The sequence below is a fragment of the Vanessa atalanta genome, chromosome 18 (assembly GCF_905147765.1).
Source record: "Vanessa atalanta chromosome 18, ilVanAtal1.2, whole genome shotgun sequence".
In the NCBI taxonomy this organism is placed as follows: domain Eukaryota; kingdom Metazoa; phylum Arthropoda; class Insecta; order Lepidoptera; family Nymphalidae; genus Vanessa; species Vanessa atalanta.
In genome coordinates, this window is record NC_061888.1 from 866,272 (window position 1) to 891,806 (window position 25,535).

A 25,535-nucleotide genomic window follows, 5' to 3' on the forward strand; every position below is an offset into this window, starting at 1 on the left:
TAGAAGTATTACTATACTACACTACAACTTGTCCACTCGCTATTCGCTCACTTTTAATAGACGGAATGGTAACCTGACCTTACCCGAGTTCAGAGAGTTCAGAAGCGTGAAACATAAAAAATATGCCATCATCTAAATTCTCACCTGCGAATGATATACATAGACAAAAAACCCGAGAACTTTTTTTGCTTTATTTAGGTTTGTTTTTGTAATTATAGTTATTTTTTTTGGATCGAATGTTATGTTATGTAACTGTCCGTCTGTTACGCTTTCACGGCAAACTATTGAACCGAATTTGATTAACTCCAAGGAAGAACATCAGGCTTTTTATTCCGAATTACTGACGGGCGACGGCTTATTCCTGAAACGCGAGCAAAACCGCGGACAAGTTTTTTGTTTTGTAGCTCTTGTTTTAATTTCTAATTCTTAATCGGTGTATAAATATATTGTAAAATTTGTGTCTCTTAAAAATAATACAATAAATAAATCGTCTGAAAGTCGATAAGCATATTATTTATCAAGGATACGCATTTTTTAATTCTTGTTTTTTTTTTTTTATGTGTAATGGCTTTCGTTTACATACATAAAGCCAGTTGGTTTTTAAATATTTAATATAAGTTATGAAACACTAAAGTGGTGTAAAATACCTTTGTTGGATAGAGGCCTTACATACGTTAACAAATCTCTTTTAAGTAAGTAAATATATTAATATGTGAAGAGAAAACTCTTAAAGCACATCGCTCCCACGGAGGAGTGTGGGATTTGCCATTGTTGATGTGTATATGGAGCAGCAGTATAGAAAGATGAAATGTATACTTAGATAATTCTAGATAGTATCGCACTACAAAAGAACGAACACAGCCGAGCCGAGTTTATTTTCTTTGTGTGCGTGACAGCTACGCTTGACATACGACAAACGTCATTCCAATTTAATGGTGTTCGGGTATATAATTTTGTAAACATATAAATAATTAAATAATGTATTTGTAATAGCCGTTACAGATAGCCGAGATGGCCCAGTGGTTAGAACGCGTGCATCTTAACCGATGATTTCGCGTTCAAACCCAGGCAAGCACCACTGAATTTCATGTGTTTAATTTGTGTTTATAATTCATCTCGTGCTCAGCGGTGAAAGAAAACATCGTGAGGAAACCTGCATGAGTCTAATTTCAACGACATTCTGCCACATGTGTATTCCACCACGCAGCATTGGAGCAGCGTGGTGGAATATGCTCCAAACCTTCTCCTCAAAGGGAGAGGAGGCCTTAGCCCAGCAGAAGAAATTTACAGGCTGTTAATGTTACAGATATAAGCGAAATGTCATTAACTTATCAAAAGATCACCGTTACGTTAGGCCCGATTCACATGATAAATATAATATTAAAAAAAACTCGCTGAAATTATTCGCCGGTTTTTATCGCGTTCGAGGTGTTTATTTTCGAACTGGGAGACTTTTGACAGTCAATAAGTAAAGGTAATGCTTATATATTCAATGAAGATTTGAATTTGACTTGAAACCCAGCATAGTTATTCCTTTCACGACGTAGATGCTCACGAATGATTTTTTGAATTTTTGAGTTCATACAAAGTTAACCCAACTTTGTACGAATTTTACCCGTACTAAGTTGGTACGAGCTAGTACATGATATACGTAAGAAAATGAGATTATCGTGTGTAAAAAAATCCTACATCCATATTCTATAATAAAAGCTATATGAAAAAAAAACAAACAAATGGAAAAAATATATATCAACTTCTACTGTTCAGAATTTTTATTGTAAATAAAAAATATATACGTGATAATTTGTCGATTAGTATAAAAAATAGCCAAATTCATTCTCGACCGAAACTCTCTACCTTGACTCTTGACTTGACCAAAAAATGTATGTGGCCAAATTTGTATCCATAAAAAAAAACTTAATGATTACCTAAGACAGATTCTCCGTATTTTCTATGGTTATTGGTTTTCTTGTCTGTCTTTTAACCTCCCAAAAGAACCCCTCCCAGTTAAAAAAAAAACAGTATATATTTACCTACTTACCCGATATTACTCAAACAGACATAAGGATAATTTTTATATGAATATAACATCAACAAGTCTTTGTATAAACTAGTATTTAAATCAGTGGACCGTAACGACTTGTTGCAAATTAATTTAATTTATCGAATCAATTGTATCTGTCTGTGGTTTTTCCAACACTTAAAACGACTACGAAGTTATTATAATGATAGATAAAATCAAATCAAGAGCGCGAAAAAAATTTTGCGCGATTTGAAATATACGGTAGGTGAAAAATTCAACGCGATTTCAATGACTACGGCTGTGCGAGAGGGTACCACTGGTTTTTAGTGGGTATTCCCAAATATGTGGCTTCATTCGGGGGAAATGCGTGAATGAGTATTGCCAGCGAATAAAAAAAATTTTAAAAAGTAATATTTGTAGAGCATAAGAAAACAACAAAAAAGTATGTTATTGCAATTTTCGCACGTGAGTTTTATTGGTTACTCGTGGAGGTCTGTTCGTACATAGCTTTACAAATTTGTTTAAAAACGCTTTCGTATGGAGGAGTGTTAAATAGTGTGACATCTGAAAATCAGCGTTGGAATATTATACACATATACTGGAACATAAAGCTGAAGTGACAAACATTCGGACAAATCAATATAAAGAGTATTTTAGGTACACAAGTACTAGAGGTGGATCCGTTGCACATAACGACCTCAATTATTCTTAGGGTGTTTACAAATTTGTATTTTTTTTTGACCACCGGTTTTTATGGGTACGCCACTCCGAGGACCCGGGTTCGATTCCTGGCCGAGTCGATGTAGAAAAAGTTCATTAGTTTTCTATGTTGTCTTGGGTCTGGGTGCTTGTGGTACCGTCGTTACTTCTGATTTTCCATAACACAAGTGCTTTAGCTACTTACATTGGGATCAGAGTAATGTATGTGATGTTGTCCAATAATTATTATTTATCATTTTATGATATAGGTAGGAGAACGGGCAAAAGAGGCCACCTAAAATAGTAAGTGGTAACCACCGCCCACAGTCATTGGTGCCGTAAGAAATTTTAACCATTCCTTACATCTCCATTGCGCCACCAACCGTGGGAACTAAGTTATTGACGTATTATATATCCTTTGTGCTTGTAGTTATATTGACTCACTCACGCTTCGATACCGGAATACAACAATCTACCCTTGCCCAAATCAAATACCTGAAAGAAATTTTTTATCATAAATTTTAAAGTTTGTGTTTTTGTATTTAGTAAAACGTAATTAATTTCTTTTTTCAGGTGTTCGCCGACCTTGGTCTCGATGTGATCGACAGCGCTTTCGAAGGCTACAATGCGTGCGTATTTGCTTACGGGCAGACTGGAAGCGGGAAGACGTTCACCATGATGGGTAGCGGGTCAGCGGTGAGTCAAGATTACTATATTAGTAAAACTTTTGTCTTAATTCATATAATGGAACGAAGTTGATATAGTGCAGCGCCACTAGCGGCGAATTACATCATAGTGGATAGTTAAAGGTTCTTATATGAGCCTGGTCTTTCAGGTGAGTAAGCCCGGGTAAACAGAAATCCTTGAGGCCCGCGCCCGGACTGGACTTTAGACCAGTCAGAGAGGACCTTACTCTCTCTTTCGCCATGGAAAAATACACATGTGTACAACTTTAATGGTGATCGATCAAACGGTGTCAAAGTCTATCAATCTTAAATACAAACATCCATGCTTGTAGAAACAAGATTTTTATTAATTAATAAAAAAATTACCCACCAGTCCAGTATAGGTCTAATCTTAACACTCAAACACACAAAAATTATTATCGAAATCGGTCGAACCGTTTAAGAGCAATTATTGAATTGACTCACGTGTCCAGAAGAATTATATACATAACTAGCGTCCGGCCCCGGCTTTGCACGGAAACAGATAAATAAAGAAAACGATATGATATAAACATACATAATTGTCTTATTAATGATAATAAGTAGATTAATGATAATTCTAGAGATTACCTAAAGACATCTTACCCCCCTCCCCCCTTCATACAAACAAATAAATTATACCTCTTTATAATATTATCGTAGAATTTTCGGATAACGCTTGAATCTTTAGGAACTTTTGTATTATATGTATTTTTTTTTAAATATTTTTACAATTTTTAAAATCATTTTTTTTCTATCGTACCAAATTAATTACATCATGTTTTCAAAATAACAAATAACTAGCATGTATCCTGAAGATTATCATATATTTTTTTCATTTGGTTTACTGCATTGGATCATATACTTTTTTGCATTATAAAACTTGCATTTAGCTCATGTTAAGAAAATAATATATTCGTCATTGCAAAATTATGTCGATCAGAAAAAATGACATCTGTCAAAAGGTTCAAGCTAACTTGTACAGGGTATAGTGCGAGTTTTGAAATACGAACAATGAAGTATGCGTCATCGAGAAATACGGGGGCTGAAACAGTTAATTAACTATGCGTCAATGGGTTTCACGTCTTTCCGTCCAAGTTCATTAATTTTCGTTAACTCATCCAGCTTTATAGTTCGCTTTTTGAAATTCAACATGAGCATGCGATTAAAATTTGTATGGTCTCGAAGTAAATACAAGCTGAGGAGAAGTTCTCATGATACAAAAAAGGTTCTTATTTTTCACGATATTTTTATTATCTTCCGACCTCTTTAGGCCACCTAGTAACCACTGCCCAGAGCGCCGGCACCATACGAATATTTTACCAATCGCACCAACCACGGGAACTAAGATGTCATATCCCTTGTGCCTGCCGTTACATTGACTCACCTTTCAAACCGGAACTCTAAAAAAATAATGATTGATGAACGAATGAATGATGAACGAGTGTTGCCTACCTATACTTTATTCCAACCATAACATTAGAAAAGTCAAATAAACAACTTTTGACAGCAAATTGACGCGATATTATTGGCCTTGCTTTTCGGCTATTGGCTTGATTTTTCGTATTATATACACTATGGATTTGCGAAAAACTGAGAAACTGTTATCGGAATTTTGGAAGTAAAATTAATAGTGAAGTGTAATACTGTTGTATAAATAAAGAAATGTGATTAGTGAACAATATAGCTGAGTTAATAGCAAATCGCTTGAAATACGTAAATCTAAGGTTTGTTTACCTTTTTTCCTACTTGCATTAAAATAGACTATACATATAGGGGGTGGGGGTTCGTTCTATGTCTTTCCTTGATGTTCAACCTCGCTTCATGATAGAATTTTATCAATTCCGGCTCAGTGGTTTAGCCGTAAATGTGTAAAAGACAGACAATCGGAGTTACTTTCGCATTTATAATATTAGGATAGATGTATTGATAGCTTTAGTACAAGAAGTCTCTTTTAGGTATGTATTTTGTCTCTTGCAGTCATGCTTTTGCCGTTTCTGTCTCTTGCAACACTTTATTTTGTTTTGTTTCAATAAAGAATGTAAATTAGTGTGTTTTATAATGCAAATAGCTTATTTGCATCAGCTCGCATATCTTACCCAAAAAAACTTGAACATCACTAAGATAAACATTCAAAAATTTTTAATCGTCTTTCCAATATGTTCGAATTGATCCTTCAAGGGTAACGACTGGTAATGGAACATGATTCCATTTGAATATTAGTTACTTTGAAAATCTGCTCGTTTTACCCGATCACCTAAAATAAAACCGGATCAGAGATACAGTTGGTTCTGATATTTGCACACAGATCGTTCGTGAATATGATACGCATCTGATAAAACTTTATCCAATTAATGAAAGAATCGCTATATTTATCAGAATAATTTATTTCTACTAGTATACACATAAACTGGTAATAACCTTTTTTTACGATCACACAGTCGTCGATGTGAATGTTATTAAAACGTCTTTATTTACTTATCTATACCTCTGTACTAATATTGTAAATGCGATTGTCTGTCTGTTACCTCTTCACGCTTAAGTCGCTGAACCGATTAAGATGGTATTAAGTATGTGGATAGTGTAAATTCCGGGCAAGGGCTTCTTTTATTAATGTACCCCCTCGAGGGTGTAGTTTTAAATTTCGCGCGAGTAAAGCCGCAGGTTCGGGTAGTTTATAATAATAATAATAATAATCTATCGAAATTAAATCTCAGTGGAAAGTAAAAGTCGTAAAAACTATACCCATTATCATTTCATCAACTGGAGTCATTCCTCAATCACTTTTCTCCAGCTTACACAGGCGCTTGGTATTCACAAACTCACTCTTATTTTATTACAGAAAGCAGTCATACTCAATACATTTCCGAACAATTCTGTTCGGAAATTCTTATCTAATGATTAGGTAGTCCTAACCGTTTTTGTTTGGACAAAGTCCCGCAAAAACGGAAAATAAAACCTCGATAAAACGAGAGCATTGAAAAAGTAAAAAATATAAATAATAATAATGTGTTTTCGTATGTGAATGCATAACGACAGAAAATAGATAAAAATAAAATACGATATATATTTAAAAAATGGGAATGTTTCGTGTTTATTCGTCATTCCCGTATATTATATTATTTATAAGCAGCCCTATGGGTGCCTTGTGATGTCCTTTATGGCTATGGCTCAATATATCACTGTATGAAGAGTCCGGGCTTCCTAAAACCTTGGACAGTTATTGAGAATTTCGCGAGGTCCGCCGTTGACAAGTCGTCGCGTATAATTGACCGACATATGTGTAATATGGGATTGATTAATTTATAAGTTTTAATTGAGTAAGCATACTCAAATTGATTCATAAAATATTTGGTTTAATAAAAATATTGAGTACGATGATTACATCGTACTAAATATTAACATTCAATAAACTGTTCTAATTTCTAAAGCAATAAAGAATAAAAAATCTTAAATAAAACCTCAAGAATTTTCTAAGAGCATTTCGCTTAATAAAAAAAATCAACTAATTTCTAAATGGCCCGACCTGAGGTTGGAACTCAGAATATTATCATAGACTAACTAACCAACCAACGAGGCAGTTTCAATTTCCAAACGTGGGAGGTCGCGCTCATCGCTCGTGTTATAATCGTAATTTGTTTATTGAGTATTGTCAAGGTCGATTAGTCATATTTTTTTGTTACGTTCCTAGTTTAGTATTATTGATAGTTTTTTTTTTACGAATTTATAGCATATGATAATCCGATTAAGTGGTTTTGTATTCGGCTTCATATGTTACTCCTACCCACCTACGTTGCTAAGCTATGCGAAAGAACAGCAAATTATGCGTACAGCAATCACTACTGTGTGACTTAAAGACTACACATTCAGTACATTTCTCTCTTACCTGAGAAATACTAGTATACCCAAGTATAACCAAGTAATTTCTATACTTTCAATTTTTGTTAAGGTCTGATGGGGTCGCAACTTACTCTGATTGTCTATTCAAGTTAGACTTATTGTAGAACTGTGTTTGTTAAACTTAATAAGGTTTATTCTATGCGTGACAGTTCGTTTTTCTTTATTACCAGTCTTAGTCCGATTATCCGAATCGACAACGGTCCCAATTAAATCGGATAATCGGCGTTCTACTGTACCTCAATAATAGCAATTTAAAAAAAAATACATAGATAACAACTTTAATGCAAAAATAGCTAAGTTATACTTCAAAAGTGTACGTGTAAATGTATATATATAAATATAAATTAACTCGTATTTCTTTGACAGGAATCACAGGGACTTATTCCGCGGATATGTCGCCAACTTTTCTCGCGAGTGGCGGCGGGAAAGGAGTCCGGCGCTTCGTATCGCACGGAGGTCAGCTACCTCGAGATATACAACGAGAGGGTGAAGGACTTGCTGGCCACCGACGCCGGCCACTCGCTGAGAGTCCGAGAACATCCTAAATTGGGGCCTTATGTCCAAGACCTGTCCAAGCATCTAGTCTCGGATTATGATGACATACAAGTAGGTTAATTTTTTTTTAAATGTGATGTGTCTCATCACACGATGAATTAATATTTAGCAAAAGAATAGTCCATAATAGCAATTGTTATTTTAATCATTAAAAGAATACTTAATATTATTAGAAAACTTGTGACAAATTGATGAATTTTATTTCATAAAGATGTTTAAAACTTTTCTCAGGAATGCATGCACCGCGGCAATCTCCACCGAACCACCGCATCAACTCAAATGAACGATGTATCGTCCCGGTCGCACGCCATTTTTACCATCACCTTCGTGCAGGCGAGCTACTTGCGTCACAATAACATGCCTAGCGAAACTGTGTCCAAGGTTCACCTCGTCGATCTCGCTGGCAGGTAGACTGAGATATATTTTTTATCAAATTTCAAACTTTACCTTTTCATTTATATGAAATTTGTACCTTGTGTGATAGTACTGTCGTCTATCTGTATCTGTAGCCTTATTGTATGAAATGTTTCAGTGAGCGAGCTGATGCCACTGGAGCCACTGGTCAGAGATTAGTCGAAGGGGCGCATATCAACAAGTCACTCGTGACATTAGGCTCAGTCATATCCGCACTTGCTGAGGCCACTAACCAACCAGTTGATAGTAAGTAATTTTGTGAAGCTTTTGATTAATTGTACCTTTATCAGAGTGATTATTAATTAATTATATAACTTCATGGTTGAATATAGAATCTTTTTTGTATTTTGACAATAGGAATGCCTCTTATTCTTTAAATCTTATCAAAATTTAAGATCAGTACTAACTATCATTGCGCTTATAATTTTTCTGCAATTAAAGTAAAGGAGTACCGCAAGGTAATGACTTAGATCCACTTTAATTTATGACTATGTTTCGTTAAACTCTTAACTCTTAAACGTTGTTCTTTTATTTCAAACGTTTTGTGTGATTTTAAAGGTCGTACGCCAAAAAGCAAAAAAGTGTTTATTCCATATCGAGATTCGGTGTTGACATGGTTACTAAAAGATTCACTTGGAGGAAACTCTAAGACTATTATGATTGCTGCGGTGAGTAAGCTTAATTCATTTTGTATTTTTTCATTATTTTATTGACTTATAAATATTCTAATAACTTTATTAATTATGTTTTTAGATATCGCCAGCGGATTGCAATTACGGTGAAACGTTATCCACTCTCAGGTACGCTAACAGGGCAAAGAACATCATCAACAAGCCTACTATCAACGAGGATCCAAATGTCAAACTCATCAGAGAGTTGCGGGAGGAGATCGAGAAACTGCGCAAGCAGATATCTCACAACACAGTAAGAGAAAATTAATCTTTATTTACTAGAAATTCTACAGTAATAATAAACAATATTATCGTTGGATCCCAACATCCAGGTTGCCGTCTAATTTTTTTTTAATCCAATTGTTTAACAATTTGGAGACGTCTAACGGTTAGGGTTTTGTTTATAATTGATTTGAATATTTTCGTATATTATAATCTAGTTGTTAAAATGTTACGTTTCAAGTTATTTTTAAATATTTATTTATTTAATTTATTTGTAATTTTAGGATCCAATCGAAATGGAACCAGCTGTACTCGCGACTCTGCAACGCAAAGAGGCCCAAGAGAAAGTCTTAACGGAAAAGTGGACTGAGAAATGGCGGGAAACGCAACAGATCCTACAGGAACAGAAGGCGTTGGGTCTCAGAAAGAGCGGACTTGGAGTTGTTCTTGATTCAGATATGCCGCATCTTGTGGGCATAGATGATAACCTGCTTTCAACAGGAGTCACGCTCTACCATCTCAAGGTAAATAAATAAAAAAGTAAGAAATATTTAAATGTATTTTTTTGTTAACGTGTAGTAGCTTTTTTTAAATTCAGTTCAGTGACACTTTTTCTTATCCTCGATGTATAAAGTATATGTTCTTAACGACTCCTGGCTTTCACATGATTTGAATATTAACGTGTATTCTAGGAAGGTGAGACAGTGATCGGCAGCGAGGAGTACTCGCCCACGCCGGACATCGTGCTGTCGGGCGCCGGCGTGCTGCCACTGCACTGCCGCGTCACGCTGCAGGAGGGCGTGGCCACCATCAGCCCCGCCCCCTCCGCGCAGTGCTGGCTCAACACCGTGCTACTCGACAAACCCGCCAAGCTCAGCCAGGGTTAGTGTGCAAGCAGAATTTTATAGTCATCGGATTAGGGACCTCTCCTCTACCTATGAATATACATGCAAAAAACATTACGCTTATTACAACCTACGGCTTAGTTTAAAATATAACAAAAATTGGCCTTCAGGTTGCATCCTACTCCTCGGCCGCACGAACATGTTCCGCTACAACGACCCCGCAGAGGCCGCCAAGTTACGGCAGGAGGGCGCCTCGGTCATGAACCTCTCCCGTCTATCTCTGCTCTCCTGGTCCACCACCGACCTCGCAGCGAGCAACGAGAACCTTAATACCGCGCTCTCGTACGTCATTTTATATTTTTTATGAATTTTAATTTAGGCTGGAAGTCTGTAAATGTTAAAATAAAATGCGTCGTTGCAGTGATTTAGAAAGTGAGATCCGGTGCGAGCGTATCGAAGCGCAGCGCGCTGAGCTGGAGCGAGAGCGCCAACAGTTCGAGCTGCAGCAGGAGGAGCGGCAACGTCGCTGGCACGCTGAGCGGGAGCAACTGTTGCAGGCGCAGCGGCAACTCGATGAGGTGAAAGACCAACTAATAATGAATAGCTACTGTTACTCATATTACTAACCAACTTGCAATCAAACAACTGGATGAACTTTCAATGACAAATGTACACAACGTCATGGTGAACCAGGAGCGGTCGGCGATGGAGAAGGAGTACGCCGCTGCGTGTCGGCGGCTGTCGGGCGACTGGCGGGCGCTCGAGCGCGGCTGGACCCTGAGGAGACGCGCGCTGCGCTGTCGGCAGCGGGAGCTCAGCGCGCGCGCACACTCGCACGCGCGCGCCGCGCGGGCCGTCACCGACCAGGTCAGTACGCGCGCATGCGCCGGCGGCGGCGGCAGCGCACACTCGCACGCGCGCGCCGCGCGGGCCGTCACCGACCAGGTCAGTACGCGCGCATGCGCCGGCGGCGGCGGCAGCGCACACTCGCACGCGCGCGCCGCGCGGGCCGTCACCGACCAGGTCAGTACGCGCGCATGCGCCGGCGGCGGCGGCAGCGCACACTCGCACGCGAGCGCCGCGCGGGCCGTCACCGACCAGGTCAGTACGCGCGCATGCGCCGGCGGGAGCGCAGTGCGTACGCACTCGCAAGCACGATTTTCTAGCGAATTCATAAGTGTTCGTGGTAAGGATGGATGGTACACATAAAGTTGTCTGCAACTTTGACTATAATATCCGGAGAACTAACGGTGGCGTAGGCGTCGATGAATTAAAAAGTAATGGAATCAATATAAATATATGTTAATTTTCTCTTTGCCTAGAAAGATAAAATATTTTGAGATTATTTTCAATTTGAATTTGAATTCAAAGCATTTGGAAAATCACATGGGCTAATTCTGGAAAATATGGTGGTTGGTCAAAGATATCGATATGAGCACTCATAAAAATAATTTATGTGTTATTTCTATACATTGACCTTTTCTTATAAGCGAAATTAACACAAAGATCAACAATGACATTTTTCCTCGATGTTTTATTTAATCAATTCCGCACTTGGGCTTCAATTTGTATAATAGCGTCCAGTAATCGTCTGAACTTTTTGACGTCACTAAGCGCGAACACAGAGGCGATAACTTTGCGATGCAAAATTTCATGCACCATGGATTGTATGGCACAGCCTTCTTTCTTTCAGAATCAATATCTGGTTTTTCTAGTTCAAATAAAAATTCGAACTAAAATTGATCCAGATAACCTGGAAGTATTACAAGACTACGCTGAAAACTTTCCAAGTATCGTTTTTTGTTTTCGATTTACATTCGTCCTATTCTTGCCGACACTTTTCTAAACCAAATTGAGTTATTTAAAACGAATCGAACGTAACTAAGTGATATTAATACTTTCAGTAGTAAAATTTAGTTGATTCACCATTGAATATGGGCACTTGTTTCCAAGTTTTGTAATTTTTAAGTGCGACTACATTTTTACTGGTACGTTATCAAACTATCAAAGTAAAATCACCGCTGTGACACCGCTCAGTAGTCTTCATCGTTTTTCTCGTCGTCGACGTGCCGTTGTGAGAATATTTATTAAGAAAGTGAGTATTGTCTATCATATCAAAGATCATATTGCTCGGAGAAGATGAGGCGACGTTATTACAAGAGGTATCGAAAATCATTTATTACATTATTATTTAATCGATGCACAGAGGCTTTATATATATCATCTACCTTAAAAAACATATCAACGATATAATTTCATAATCAAACAGGAGTCAATAAACTACGCGCTAGCACACCGACGATAGTAAGTATCATGTTAAGTAATACAAAATAATTATCTCCTACAATGCATTGCACCTTGCGACTCTCACAGGTCACTGAATAAAATATGAAGTAATTCGTCATTAAATATCACTTATTGCGATATTTTTCTCATCATAATTTTTATTCCTTGTATTTTTTATCTATGTTCTTAGATAAAGCTGAATGCGCTATAAACAAACATTGCGTCACGGCGTCTGTAGTCTGTAATCATTTATGTCATTGTCCCACACACCTGCAGGGCTACTAGTGTTTCTCACCTAAATTTTTTTGCTTGAAAATAAAATTGTGTTGCCGATATAGACAGAGAACGGTGAAAACTAATAAGCTTCGAAATAAAGACTTGTACGATAAGACACGGGTATAATTAAAATCTAATCGACTTCGATTCGAGAACCACTAGTAGCACTATATCAGTACATTCACTTTCATGCAAACAATACGTGTTTTTTTATTTTCTCATAATCGAAACACCACCGTCCCAGTTAGTGTCGATGCTTGCTTTAGCCGCGTAGGTCTCCTCCGCTGGTTATTAATTTTTTTATTAAGTGGATTTTTTTTATTTCAAGTTCAATCAGAATCACGTCAAATATTTACTCAATAATTATATAGTATATAATAAATATATCTGAAGCTTTGTAGGAAACACTTTTTTACATTTTTAGATTTTATCTAAACGAATAGAGACGTAACTTGAAGTAAAGAACTCCACCGTTACCATTACGTTGCTACTCCCGTGCCCCGTAGATTGTGAAGGAGGAACTGCAGATAGCGGACCTGAGACGCCGGCAAGGGGGGGTCAAAGACCAGCTGCAGGAGTTTGTCAACACCAAGACTGAGGAACTCCTCGCGCAGGGGTACTACTTGGATGAGGTGAGATTGGAGTTCGAATATTTTGAAATGAAAGAGATAGAGATATATTAATGTAATGCGTTACATAATATGATGCTGAAATTGATGTCACTTTAAGGACCTAACGATGTATAATGTTGTTTTAAGGAATACTTTAATATAATACACTTACATGCTTTTAATTGTTGTAAATTGGGTTTTATTATGAATTTTAATATTTGATTTGACATTGGATAAAATCCAAAGTTTTTTGATAAATCCGCTGATGCTAGTGCCAGTATTCATGTTTGAAAAACAAAACTTGATAGATTTAAACTAAAACTTCTAGTACGTACTCATCTTTTAAGTATGTTTTAATTCAATTTGTCCATATTTTTAATTTATTTTTTTGTATATTCGATGGTGTGTTCGACTCAAGGTTTTGAAATGCTTCTATTTTTTACAGAGCCTCACACCGAGTCCAGAAAGTCCTCCTTCAGAAACCTCCACAGAGAGCCTGATGCATCTCCTGCAGCAGTGCGAGCCCAACACTGCCAAGAGCATCAAAGAGACCGTTGAAAGACACGTGAGTGGTGCATTAAATTAAAAATAGTGGTACATTGAATGGTGCAACTTTGTTAATTTAAACACTCTTCAAAGTCAAAGTCAAAAATCTTTATTCAATATAGAAGTGTTTACACTTGGTCATTGATAGACCGATAACTCCTCGGACATGAGAAGAACCGGCGAAAGAAACTCAGCGGGATATTTTTTTTCCATTTTGCATGTACAATAATAATTATATTTTAATTATTCGAAACAGCCTGGAGGCGATCATTTCATTCCTCAAATATTGTGAATTGGGTGATGTATTTTGGCCTCACCTTTCGAGGATAATATTTGGAGCCAGCGCGAGGCTCCAATGCGGGTCCAATGGGTTAATGGATATATGGCAGGTTTTCTTTTCTAACGATACTTGCAGGTTTCCTCACGATGTTTATATTCTCTCCCGATTTCAATTATTATTTTGTTATTTTTTTTAGCTGTATTATTCAATTAATTGGAAGATGGAACCGCTCTTCCTAGATCAGTCAACTACCAAATGATGTCATTAAATTAACTATATTTTGTCATTGACACAGAAAAAAGAATTGGAGAGCTTGGAGCAGGAGTTGCAAGGTCGAGTGGCGAGCGTGGCGGCGCACCGCGTCAAGGTGGAGCGGCTGCAGCAGGAGCTCGCGCTGCTGGCCGCCCGCGAGAGGGGCCTCACGCGCGCCCTGGCCGACGGGGGCAACCATGGAGGTGGGCCTCGGACGTCAAATACTTTTCCAACATTTGGCCTACAAATGTCCCCTAGCTTGAGCCTCCTCACTCTTTGAGGAGTTCCCAGTGCGGGATCGTAGAAACGTGCGATATGAGTTTGACCTAATACCTGCCGGTTTCCGAACGATGTTGTCCTCTACTGCCGAGCACGAGAAGATACGTATCCTACGCATAAACAAACTCAGCTGACTGCGGACCGAGCTCATCCCTCGATCCCGCGGTCCTCGGCTTAGACTCACGCGTAGACCACCGCGTTTGATACAACCGTTCCCAATGAGTACAGCAGAGTGCGGCGGCGACGCGGCCCCGGCGGCGGGCGTGCAGCGCAGCAAGTCGGAGCTCGTGCTGCGCGCGCGGCCCGCGCCCGACGCGCCGACGCCCGACGACGCCGCGCTGGCGGCCGACGAGCGCCTGCACTTCCGCGCCAAGCGCCTCAGGTCGGGGACCGCTTTGAGCATTTCAAATAAGTGACGCCAGCAGCTATTTCTATTTATTATTTTACTATTTTGAATATCCGCCTGTATAATTGGTGCACTTGATTGATATATTTGACCTATCTGGACTAGAATACGGAACTTTTTTAATAAATAATTACTATATTTGAATAGTGAAACGAGTCGGTGACGGCCGGCACGGCCTATAGATTACGTTGTTTTACATTCATTTATTATTTTCGTTTCCAGTTTGAGCCTCAGCCTCGACCCGCTGCCGTCCCCGAACTCGACACTGAACACATCCGACACTTTCCACACGGCGACGTCCTCGCCGAAACCGTTCCCATCCGAGTCCTCCCTCCCCACTCCGTCCACTACCGAGGTCTCGGGTTTCGCTAGTGACGAACCCACTCCCCTCCCTCAGTTCAGACTGGGTCCGGCGCCTGATGATAGTGACGATATGTCGAGCACTGAAGATTATCACAAGGTGAATACTGTTAAAATATTATAACAAAAATAAATACATGTGTGGTGAATTTCACCAACCCGAATTGAAGCAGCGTGGTAGAATATGCTCCAAGCCTTATCAATGGGAAATTTACAATTTGCTAATGTACAAAATACATGAGATCTGTCTGTAGTCAATGAATATAGCATTCAAAATAATTTATTATTTCAATATTGATTACACATACCATAAGAGCTCTCTCTGCTGTCTTGCAGTCTTAATCCGATAGCACGTGAGAAGATAGGATATGATACTTATATATAAGGGAACATAAATATAGTTGGTAGATCCCTCCCACTCAACAGATATTCTAGCGCCAAGCAGCAATACTTACTGTTATCGTGTTTCGCTTTGAAGAGTGAGTGACCCAGCGGTCCTGCAACCACAAGGGCTATAAAATATAAGTTCACAAAGTTAGTGGCGCATTGAGTATGTAAGGTATATCCTTATCCTAGGAATACGCCAATGCATGTCGCATCAGGAGGTCCGAACAAAACCAATACAATGCCCACCTAATATAATAAAAAGAAAAATAAAATGAGGATATTAATGGCATTACTTTCTTTCGAAAAGCATGACACACATTGTCAACTTCGAAAAACCTAGCTGCATTGAGATTTATTTAACAGAAATCCTAGTAACTGAACTAGGAAGCCAGATTATCCGCGCTAAATTCCTAATATAGTTTACCATAACAATGCATAATAATAAAACCAAAAAATTTAGATATTGTATATATTGAAGATAGCAATAATTATATGTTACATATACAATAAATAATAGATAAGAGATTAGAATCCCAACCGAATCAATGTAAAAAAAGTTCGTTAGATTTCTATGTTGTCTTGGGTCTGGGTGTTTGTGGTGCCGTCGTTACTTCTGATTTTCCATAACACAAGAGCTTTAGTTACTTACATTGGAATCAGAGTAATTTATGTGATGTTATCCAATATTTATTATTTATATTTATTATTAATCGTTTTTTTTTCGATTTTGAAATTGATTATATGTAATATGAAAATATTGTTATCAGCCGCGGATAGTGGAGGGGCAGTCGTCTAGCTCGGTAGAGAGGTCGCCAGAGGAGAGACATCAGAGGACGAAATACAGGAGGAGAATTAGTACGTATACTATTCTTAAAGACCTATATCACTCATGACGGCTCCTCTCTCAACATTAAAATAATTGATTGGTAATAAAATAAACTCAAAAAAAAACAACTAATTTGAATTTTTTTGCTGTCTCTACTCTCAGTCGTCTCACGCACACTAAGACATTTCGTACTAAACGTGATTTACTCATGTTACTTGTTGGTAAGGCTTTATGCAAGCCCGTCTGGGTAGGTAACACCCACTCATCATATATCCTGCCGCCAAGAAGCAATACTTGGTATTGTCGTGTTCCGGTTTGAAGATGAGTGAGCCAGTGTAACTACAGGCACAAGGGTGTTATGGTACAGATGATGGCATTTTAATTCTGGCATTCGGAATCTTAAACAAAGCTTTCTCGTCAGTAAATATTTGTGTAAATATACGTGTACCTGGTTAAAATAATGATTGAAGATTTATTGTAGGAATTATATTTGTAGGTGACGGTAAGTCTCGTCGGCAAGTCACGGAAGCGGAGGCGCTCCGAGCGATGCAGAGGCTCTGTTCCAGGATCGCCTCGCAGAAGATGCTCGTCATATCCTCGCTGGAAAATGACTGTTCCAAGGAAGAGCTGAACAGACAGATCGCAGTAAATATATCTTTCATTATAAATCGACGCTTATTTATTGAAATTAAATAATCTTATTTTGTTTAAGAATATTTATTTAATTTCGCTCCTCATTAAATATTTTGATGTTTACCGCGTTAGACATTGTTATCGAGATTTAATGTTTAAGTTACAACCGAAAATAGATAACTTAGACATTTTCAGAAAATCTTCTGTAAATCGGTAACTCCACTCCCTCTAACTCTATAAACTTTTTATAACAGGTGCTTCAAGAACTTCAGAAAAAGTACGTCCGACTGGAGATGGCTCTACAGTATTCTTTCTTCGATAACCAGCCCAACAAACGTACCATAATGGTGACTCCCATCCAGGAGACCCCCTCCCTCACCCTCAGCGAGAGCGACATGCAGGTGGCCAGCGAGCCCGCGTCCGACGCGCTGCAGAACGGGCGCTTCGAGGACCCGCTGCGGTGCAGGTCAGTGCTGAACTCCTTGAATGCGTTCACTTATTTTTCAGATTCCATTTACCTGTAATCACTGATCATTTATTCTACTGAAAATTAATAGAATATATCGATGTATTTAGTCTCAAAGGTGAGGTAGCCACAGTGAATATGTCTCGGACATAACAACTTAGTTGGCGTCGTTTAAACTTCTTCGTATAAGAGTTCTTGTAATATCAGTGTGTTGAGATGAAAATAATCACTTGTCAGCACGTGATCCAGTATATCATTGCCTTAAAAAAATGTTCTGGTCTTCGCGTTAATACAATTAGACATTTAAAATGTTTTAATGGTCCATATTTACCAAAATGTAGATTAAAAGAAACGGAAGTGGAGGCATCCGACAACGTGTCGACGTCCAACGACGAGCTGCCGTCGGAGCCGGCGTGGCGCGACCCGCTGCGCGCGCTGGGGGCGTCGCCCGCCGCGCGCGAGCCGCCGCCCCGCGACCTCGCGCTGCCGCGCCCCGTCGCCGTGAGTGCCCTCGCCCTCGTCGCTTGCACGTCGAAATCGCTGTCACACGTTCGCTTAAAAATTTAATGGATCTTATATTTCAGGACTACGGCGTCGAGGGCCTCATGCACCCCATCGACTTCGGTGAGTGAACTACCCCTGACACTGCTCCCCCGAGGTCCGCCGATGCTGACAGAGTGTGTGTGTGTGCGCAGCGGAGGTGGTGAGCGTGCCGGGCTGGGTGACGCGCGGCGCGGGCGCGCGCACGCACCACGAGTACGAGGTGCGGCTGCGCCTGCCGCACGCGCACACGGCGCTGCTGCGCCGCTACCGCCGCTTCCGCGACCTCTACCTCGCCGCGCGCGCGCTCTACGGGGAGAAGGTAGCCGCCGGGCCGCGTGCCGGCCTTTGTGTATCCGTATCCGTATATCCGTTGAGTGGTAAATATCCTCATTGCTGGTTGTCGACCTATTGGCTATTTCTCGATGGGCCGACCCGGTTTCGATCCCGGAACCGGTAGCGGACTCCTCGAGACGGAAGGGGCATTTTTAGATTGATAGATTCAGATGGTGTAAGAAAACGTATTTTATTTTTGCGGATTAATTGAGGACGGGTTTACCAGGTGGCAGCGATACCTTTTCCCGGCCGCGCCCTCTGGTCTTCCGAAGCGTTGGCACGGTCTAGAAGACCACAGCTGGAGACGTTCCTCAGAAGACTGCTGACGGTCTGCTCGACGGACAGACGGTGTCCGCTGTACGCGTCGCCACTCACCCGGGAGTCGCTTGTCGCCTTCTCGCCCTTCTTCAGAAAGGTTTGTGAGAAGTGGATACGGGGACTTCATTTATGTGATATAGATATAGATCGTATCTTCCGCTCACTCTTATCCTGACTGTTGGCGTCGTCTGTGCCTCTTATCATAATCTCTATCTAAAGTGATATCCACTATTAGTGTCCCACTTGCCCGTGTCATATAATCACAAAATTATAATCTCAGCAACATGGCGTTTTATAAATTTTCCTCCACTCTAAGGGAGTTTCATGTCGCCAATGTCAAGTTCATACTCACTGTCACTTCTCTGCATATTTCACTATACGAGTGAAAGTGGCAGCCGATTTGTAGAGTTACACCCGTCAATAGTATGACAATAAATGCCGCAACACGGCGCCGCCGGCAGGGCGTGTTCGAGAGCGGCAAGTGCGGCACGGGATGATGGCGCGCGGAGCCGGTGACGCGCGCGCTGCGGCGCGACGCGCGGCGCCTGGCGCGCCTGCTGCTCTCCGCGCTGCTGCTGCTGCTGCGCTGCGCCGCGCTGCTCGTGCTGCTGCTGCTGCTCTTCCTCGCCAAGCGGCGCAGGTAGGCCGCTCCCACATACTCGTACTGACGCGGGACCCTTCTCCGATGACGCGACGGTTAGTTCGATGTGTACCTGAATGATTATACAATTTTAAACGAGAAGTCGTTACCTGCTGTATTCTATTTTTGAAAGTGTCGTTGACGGAATTTTTTTTAGTAGCTTAATTTATTAATCAACGCCAGACATTCGATTGATTGTTATAAAAATGCAGTCACATTTACCACTTGATGGGATGTGATTTCAAATTGAGTATCGGATCGATATATTTTTTTACCGAGGTATAATAAGACGAGCTCAGGAGAAAAATTGTGAATCCATTGAAAATAGTGGTCCTATTCCTATGCTACTATAAAAGTCGTGAATTATCACAATTTACGTTCAAGAATTTACTTTCATTCGACTTTGCATTCTAAGTAAAAATAATTGTATCATAAAATTAGAATATTTACAAAAAATAATATTGAATTTTACATTAAAAATAACTTACAATTCTGCCCGAATGTCTGGCGTCGGTTTAATACGAACCGCAAGACAAATAATAGTAACGAGTGTAGGGGAATGTAAGGGTATATAATATGTTCGTAAGATACACGTAACTCACATACGGGGTCATATATCACAAACTAGTTTTATTATTCAATAAACAGTCATATAATAAGGTACAAAATATCATGATTATATATTTAATAGTCAATATTACTTATAAGTATATAGATAAATACATATGTATATGTTGACCAAGATAATTGGAAACGAGAATATAAAATTGGTTATATAAAAAATCAGTACGGATCTATTCTCTCGCTGAGGCGCGCCACTCCACGTTAAATTAATATATTTTTTCCAATTGGCAATTTTTTTGCTGTCCGTACTCTTAGTCGTCACACGTACACTACACCTCGGAGACCACGTCTTGTAATCACGAGCGTCACTCAATGCACGATCATTTAACCGATAATTTAACGTGGCCGAGCGCACCTTCGTAAATAAATAGATCTGTACCATTTTCCTATGATTGTCAACAGATTTATTTATTTCATTTGAAACTATTGACGAGGTAAAGCGTTATAAAAAATTTAGTAAAAATAAGTTGTAAATTTTCAATAATGGTCAAGTTATGAGTATAAAGAGAGATTTAATAATAAACAAAAAATGGTCAATAATTTCCGCCATCTGATGACGTCATAGCACTTGAATCAAAACAATAACCCTTACCTGAGATATTATTCTCGACAGTCAGGTAAAAAGTATTTAAATACAGTTACTAATTATCCTGGTTAATAAATAAGTTTAAGTATGAATATAATTATAAATCAAAACTACAATGATATCTTTATATACATACAAACAAACGTGTAATAAACATAAAATTGAAAAATGTATCTTTCCAATTAATTTTATCTTTGAAATAGGCCATATGATTTTCAATATTGATCGTACAAAAACAGTTTACCATAAAGATAGTAGGTTAGATTAGATAATTCCATCGTTTAATAATAAAATTGTATTCTATGACCCTCACAATCCTGTGCCTTTTAAAATGTTACATTTAATCTAAAAACCCTTTCTTCAGATACATGAGTGCTTGAAGTCTCCATATTTTTGTACCAAGTTCCCAAAACTTCTTAATAGACAGCGATGACACGTGACTACTTATTGTTAGAACAAATCAATCCATATTTACACTAAATTGAGAAGTAATAGTCTGCAAAATTGCTTCGTCAAATTTAAGCGGGTCTAACACACACACAAACACAAGATGTGACGTGTGACTTTTTTAATAGTAAAAAGCTATTATTTTACCAAGCAAGTTTATATAAAAAATATCTTAAACTTGACTTGAAAATGGTTGTATTTTACAACTTACTATTATTCTCGTCCAGTTTTTCCAAGATTGATTCCAGGTGGTTACTTACTGCAAAAATAAATTCTTCGTTTGTACTGTCGTGTTATCTTTTTATTAATTTCCAGCTAATTTCAGTCCGCAAATCGACTATTTTGATTGCGTTGAAATTGTCCATGTGTGAAAAGTCGCGTTTATTAATAAGAGGGATATATATCATTGTTATTAGTACGAGTATGTTAGGTAGGTGTATTGCAGCGCGAAGGGTGCCTTTTACTGTTAAACATAAATGTGGCCAGTTTATAAGAAAACCACATTGAGCCTCATGTCAGTGGTTTTAGAGCATCGAAGATGTCTATCGTTGAGTCTCCTTAAACTAAAATTAATTTTAGTCGATAGGAGGTGGTGACTTGGGAATATTCATAAATTTTAGTTACGAAAAATAATGATACAGGCTTTATTCTCTAATTTATTTAAAAACTGACTTCTGCTCACATTGTGTGGGTTCGTGTGGTTTTTTGATAAACCTGGACACTTGACCAAGGGATGTCCTTAACTGATTTCCTTACTTTTACTTCTAGATCATTCCAAATCCCTTACTGAACTTGTCTCATAACGGGACTCCAAAAACTTCGACTTTGATTAAATATATAAAACTATTGTAGCTTCTTAGCAAGCTATCAATTTATCCATATCTCATATCATATAAAATAACATACTGTTCTCTCAGTATGTTATATTATATTGGTAGACCTACCAGTTGAGCTACCAAAAGCCATTGGAATTGGCAGCTACTAAATATTTTTAATTGTTGTCGATTTTTTTGCACTCTGTGTTGACTGAAGGACTCGTTATCCTTTTGTTCCTTCAGATATGAGAAAAAGCTACACAATATTACTAGTAATGTAATATTTGTGTCGTTTACAAATTGCGTACAATAGAAGCGGCAACATTTATTAGTTTGAGTAGTTAGACCGAGAGGAAATCAAGTGAAATAAGCAAATAGTTTTTCATTTAAGTCCGGCAAGTTAGAAAATTCATTACGAGCCGCCGTTAATGTCATTTTCTACACATTCGTCGTGACATTTTGTAGTGTTTCAACACTACAAAAATAAACAGATGTCATAGTTTTGTCACAGCGCATTATGGATTTTAAATAACCTTTATGACCGTCGACACAATATACTTATATTTTTTGTTAATAAGGGCAAATATACGAGACTGACATTTTTAACTTAAGTTCTCAATAGTTTAAAGTTACACGTCGTTCATTTTCTCAGCGGCCTAACATTAACCACAACTCTCCGCACACACATAAACGGAATTCTCTTAATAAAAAGCAGTTATTGTGACTGCCTTATATTATTTTTAACTTGCGATGCGAACCGTTTGATGTTATTTATTGTGTAAAAGTATAAAATGAGTTTGTTTTCGTTGTACCAAACTATTTGTTTTTTCTGCTCGGTCAACTACTTCAACGATTGCGTGCGCTCGAAATGAATCTCTCAATAATTATAATTTGCATTTCTTATAATTTATTACTGCATCGAGAACTCGATTACATTTTATATAATCACGAAATCCAAAAACATGTAACAACAAAAAAAAATGTTTCAAGAGAGACAAGCCGAAAATGTGAGGTCGAAATGACCATAACTTTTTCGATATACATATGTTGGTGATACCATAGACACTTTACATTACCAATGCGCTTTTATCATTCCACTGGAACACTCAACATATACACTAGTTTTTGATAAATTGTTTTTTTTTTCTTCTTTTGGATATAAAATGAAAGAAAAAATTGAAGTCGAAATCCAGTATCGAGCTCGATGTATTCTTGTACATTTCCTTTTAAAAGACATTTACTTATAAGTTATACTTCGTTAGTACGCACATTTATTGTGTCTCTTGTTTAGGTCTCCGTGTTTTTTGTATATTTTGTACATTTTTTTGCTTAAAAACAATATTGTTTTATTACGTTGCATTCAATTGAGGACAAACCATTTACTACGATTGGAAATATATTATAATGCCTGTGATTAGGTTTATTATTTTAATAATAAGTAAAGCGCCCTATAGCAGAGTATATCTAGCGTCACTAGCTCCAAAAAATATTTCTCTAGAAATAGAGAAACAAGAATCGTAATGACATTTAATCTTAAGGCTCGTTATTAACTAAAAAAAAACTGAAACGTCAGATTATAATACAGATAATCTAACATAATAGATAGATCTATTTAAAGTTGTTGAAAAAAAATGTACTTATAAGGCCTAGTGTAACTAGAGTTTAAATTATTAAAAATGAAGTAACTTATAAAAATGTGTTTATTCGAATCTCCCTGATTGTATTTGAGACAACTTTACTAAAAATATAAATCAATTTTCAAAAATATCTTGTGAGAATTTATTTGTAAAGTAGTATAAAAAAAAAAACTAAATTTTAATTTTATTTCGACATAACGCGCCTAAAGAAAAAAAAATATCATTACGATAATATAATTTTATTATAGTTATAAATTAGTTTAAGATAACTGTCATTAGACTCATTTCATTATTGTAAAATTTCGCGATGTTTTTTTATTAAACGGTTAAAAATTTTTAATAATATGAACTTTGTATATATTTTGTTTGCTTAAACAATTAGTATGTATTTATATATTTTTATACTTAAAATATTATGTAAATATTGATATTCTAATGAAAAGTTGGTTATTTAGGCTTTGTGTAATTCATAGAAAAAAAACCTTTAAAATGGTTTAAATAAATAAATTTGTTCCTTTTTTTTAGAAATGTAATTTCTATTTTTATATTTCTATGCATTCGTGTTGCTAGGGGCTGTATTTTTTTTTTTTCAATTAATCTCCAATAATCAGCACAAAACTTTTTTTATGATTTTAATATTGGGTGGCAAAAATAACAAATGAGATGAGATTTATATACTCCTATTTAAATAAGTTTGCAATTTCATTTAAGCTAAAAATAACTTGAGGGGCAATAAGAAATTCTTTATTTTCGAAAAAAAAATGTTTATTTTCATTGCTTGTGTTCTAAGCGTTTCACTTTATGACTAATTTTATTTAAATAAAAATGTAAAACTATGTAAACTGTAAATTTTCTATTTACAACTTAGATGAAATGAACTAATTAACACAGAGAAAAAATAAGCGCTTATATTTGAAATTCACATAAAAAAGCGCGCTAAGAAGAAATGTAAACCTCATTCTATGTAATAATAAGATTGATAATTGCTTAATAACAAAAAGGTATGTTTATATGATTTATTTGTTTTAAATAATTTTCGTTATTTTGAAGAGTGTCTTATGTAGTTATTTCTAACAGCATAATGCTTTATTAAACAAGTCTATGATATAAATTGTACAGTGGCCTAGTATATGTATAGGATTTCATATTCGATCGAATTTAATAAATATAAGTAACAACTGTTACAGTTGATAAATATATTTTATGTGAGAGCTTTCTATAGTTCCATAGCTTATTTTAAAACTATTTGTCGTGAAGATGCGGTGTGCAATATTTACTATGTATCATCATTTAAATCTTTGTCGATTTGTATAAGTTCATGCTTTGTTCACTAGCGCCATTTTTAACACAGATAATATATTTAAAAAAATGTTTAGTTAAATCCGTTGTCTATTTGGTTTAGTACAAATCTCGTATCTTTTATCTTCTTTATCAATAGCGTATTGTAATATTTTTTCATCATAAAAATATTTAAAATATTATGAATTTTCAAAGTATTTTTATCTTCACGAAACAATATGTATTTGAACACCAAAATATCAATAGTTCTAAGCGAAGGATGAACTATTCGTTTATTATTTATTTTAGTTAATTTTTTTTTGTAAAATATTTTTTATTATTGAAATGTCCAGTTATGTAACGGTTGGTATTTATCGCCTTTTATATTGTATTGTCATTTTTAACTACTTATTAAATGTGTTCTAAAAAAGTATGTGTAATTTAATTATAAGTTGATTAGCAAATAATATTAAATGAATATAGTTAATAAAATATGTTTAAATGCTGGTAACCCTGGCATAGATAACAAAAGGCCTTGTTTTATTATTAAAGTGTGTTGTTTGTATAAAATTGGGTATTCTATATAAATATATGAACTTACTCTCCAATAAAAATTTTTGTTAATAAAGTAACTTTACAGTAGAATCAAATACATATTTATGATACCTTTAAA

At 37.2% G+C, this 25,535-nt stretch overlaps 1 protein-coding gene across 1 annotated transcript in view; it reads left to right on the top strand.

Annotated features, from left to right (window-relative positions):
- The window catches only part of LOC125071084 (kinesin-like protein Klp98A), a 41,532-nt gene extending 17,750 nt beyond the window's left edge, over nt 1-23,782 (top strand). The window contains exons 4-27 of the mRNA XM_047681176.1: nt 3,296-3,418; nt 7,693-7,932; nt 8,113-8,288; nt 8,414-8,541; nt 8,854-8,963; nt 9,049-9,219; nt 9,473-9,712; nt 9,881-10,070; nt 10,204-10,375; nt 10,455-10,611; nt 10,727-10,900; nt 13,102-13,227; nt 13,652-13,771; nt 14,328-14,487; nt 14,792-14,945; nt 15,192-15,429; nt 16,484-16,571; nt 17,039-17,187; nt 17,430-17,641; nt 17,983-18,142; nt 18,226-18,265; nt 18,337-18,503; nt 18,744-18,932; nt 19,297-23,782. Coding sequence (XP_047537132.1) covers nt 3,296-3,418; nt 7,693-7,932; nt 8,113-8,288; nt 8,414-8,541; nt 8,854-8,963; nt 9,049-9,219; nt 9,473-9,712; nt 9,881-10,070; nt 10,204-10,375; nt 10,455-10,611; nt 10,727-10,900; nt 13,102-13,227; nt 13,652-13,771; nt 14,328-14,487; nt 14,792-14,945; nt 15,192-15,429; nt 16,484-16,571; nt 17,039-17,187; nt 17,430-17,641; nt 17,983-18,142; nt 18,226-18,265; nt 18,337-18,503; nt 18,744-18,932; nt 19,297-19,332 — 3,720 coding nt within the window. The 3' untranslated portion in view covers nt 19,333-23,782. The remainder of the gene's footprint in view (nt 1-3,295; nt 3,419-7,692; nt 7,933-8,112; nt 8,289-8,413; nt 8,542-8,853; nt 8,964-9,048; nt 9,220-9,472; nt 9,713-9,880; nt 10,071-10,203; nt 10,376-10,454; nt 10,612-10,726; nt 10,901-13,101; nt 13,228-13,651; nt 13,772-14,327; nt 14,488-14,791; nt 14,946-15,191; nt 15,430-16,483; nt 16,572-17,038; nt 17,188-17,429; nt 17,642-17,982; nt 18,143-18,225; nt 18,266-18,336; nt 18,504-18,743; nt 18,933-19,296) is intronic.
- The last annotated feature ends 1,753 nt before the right edge of the window (nt 23,783-25,535 follow it).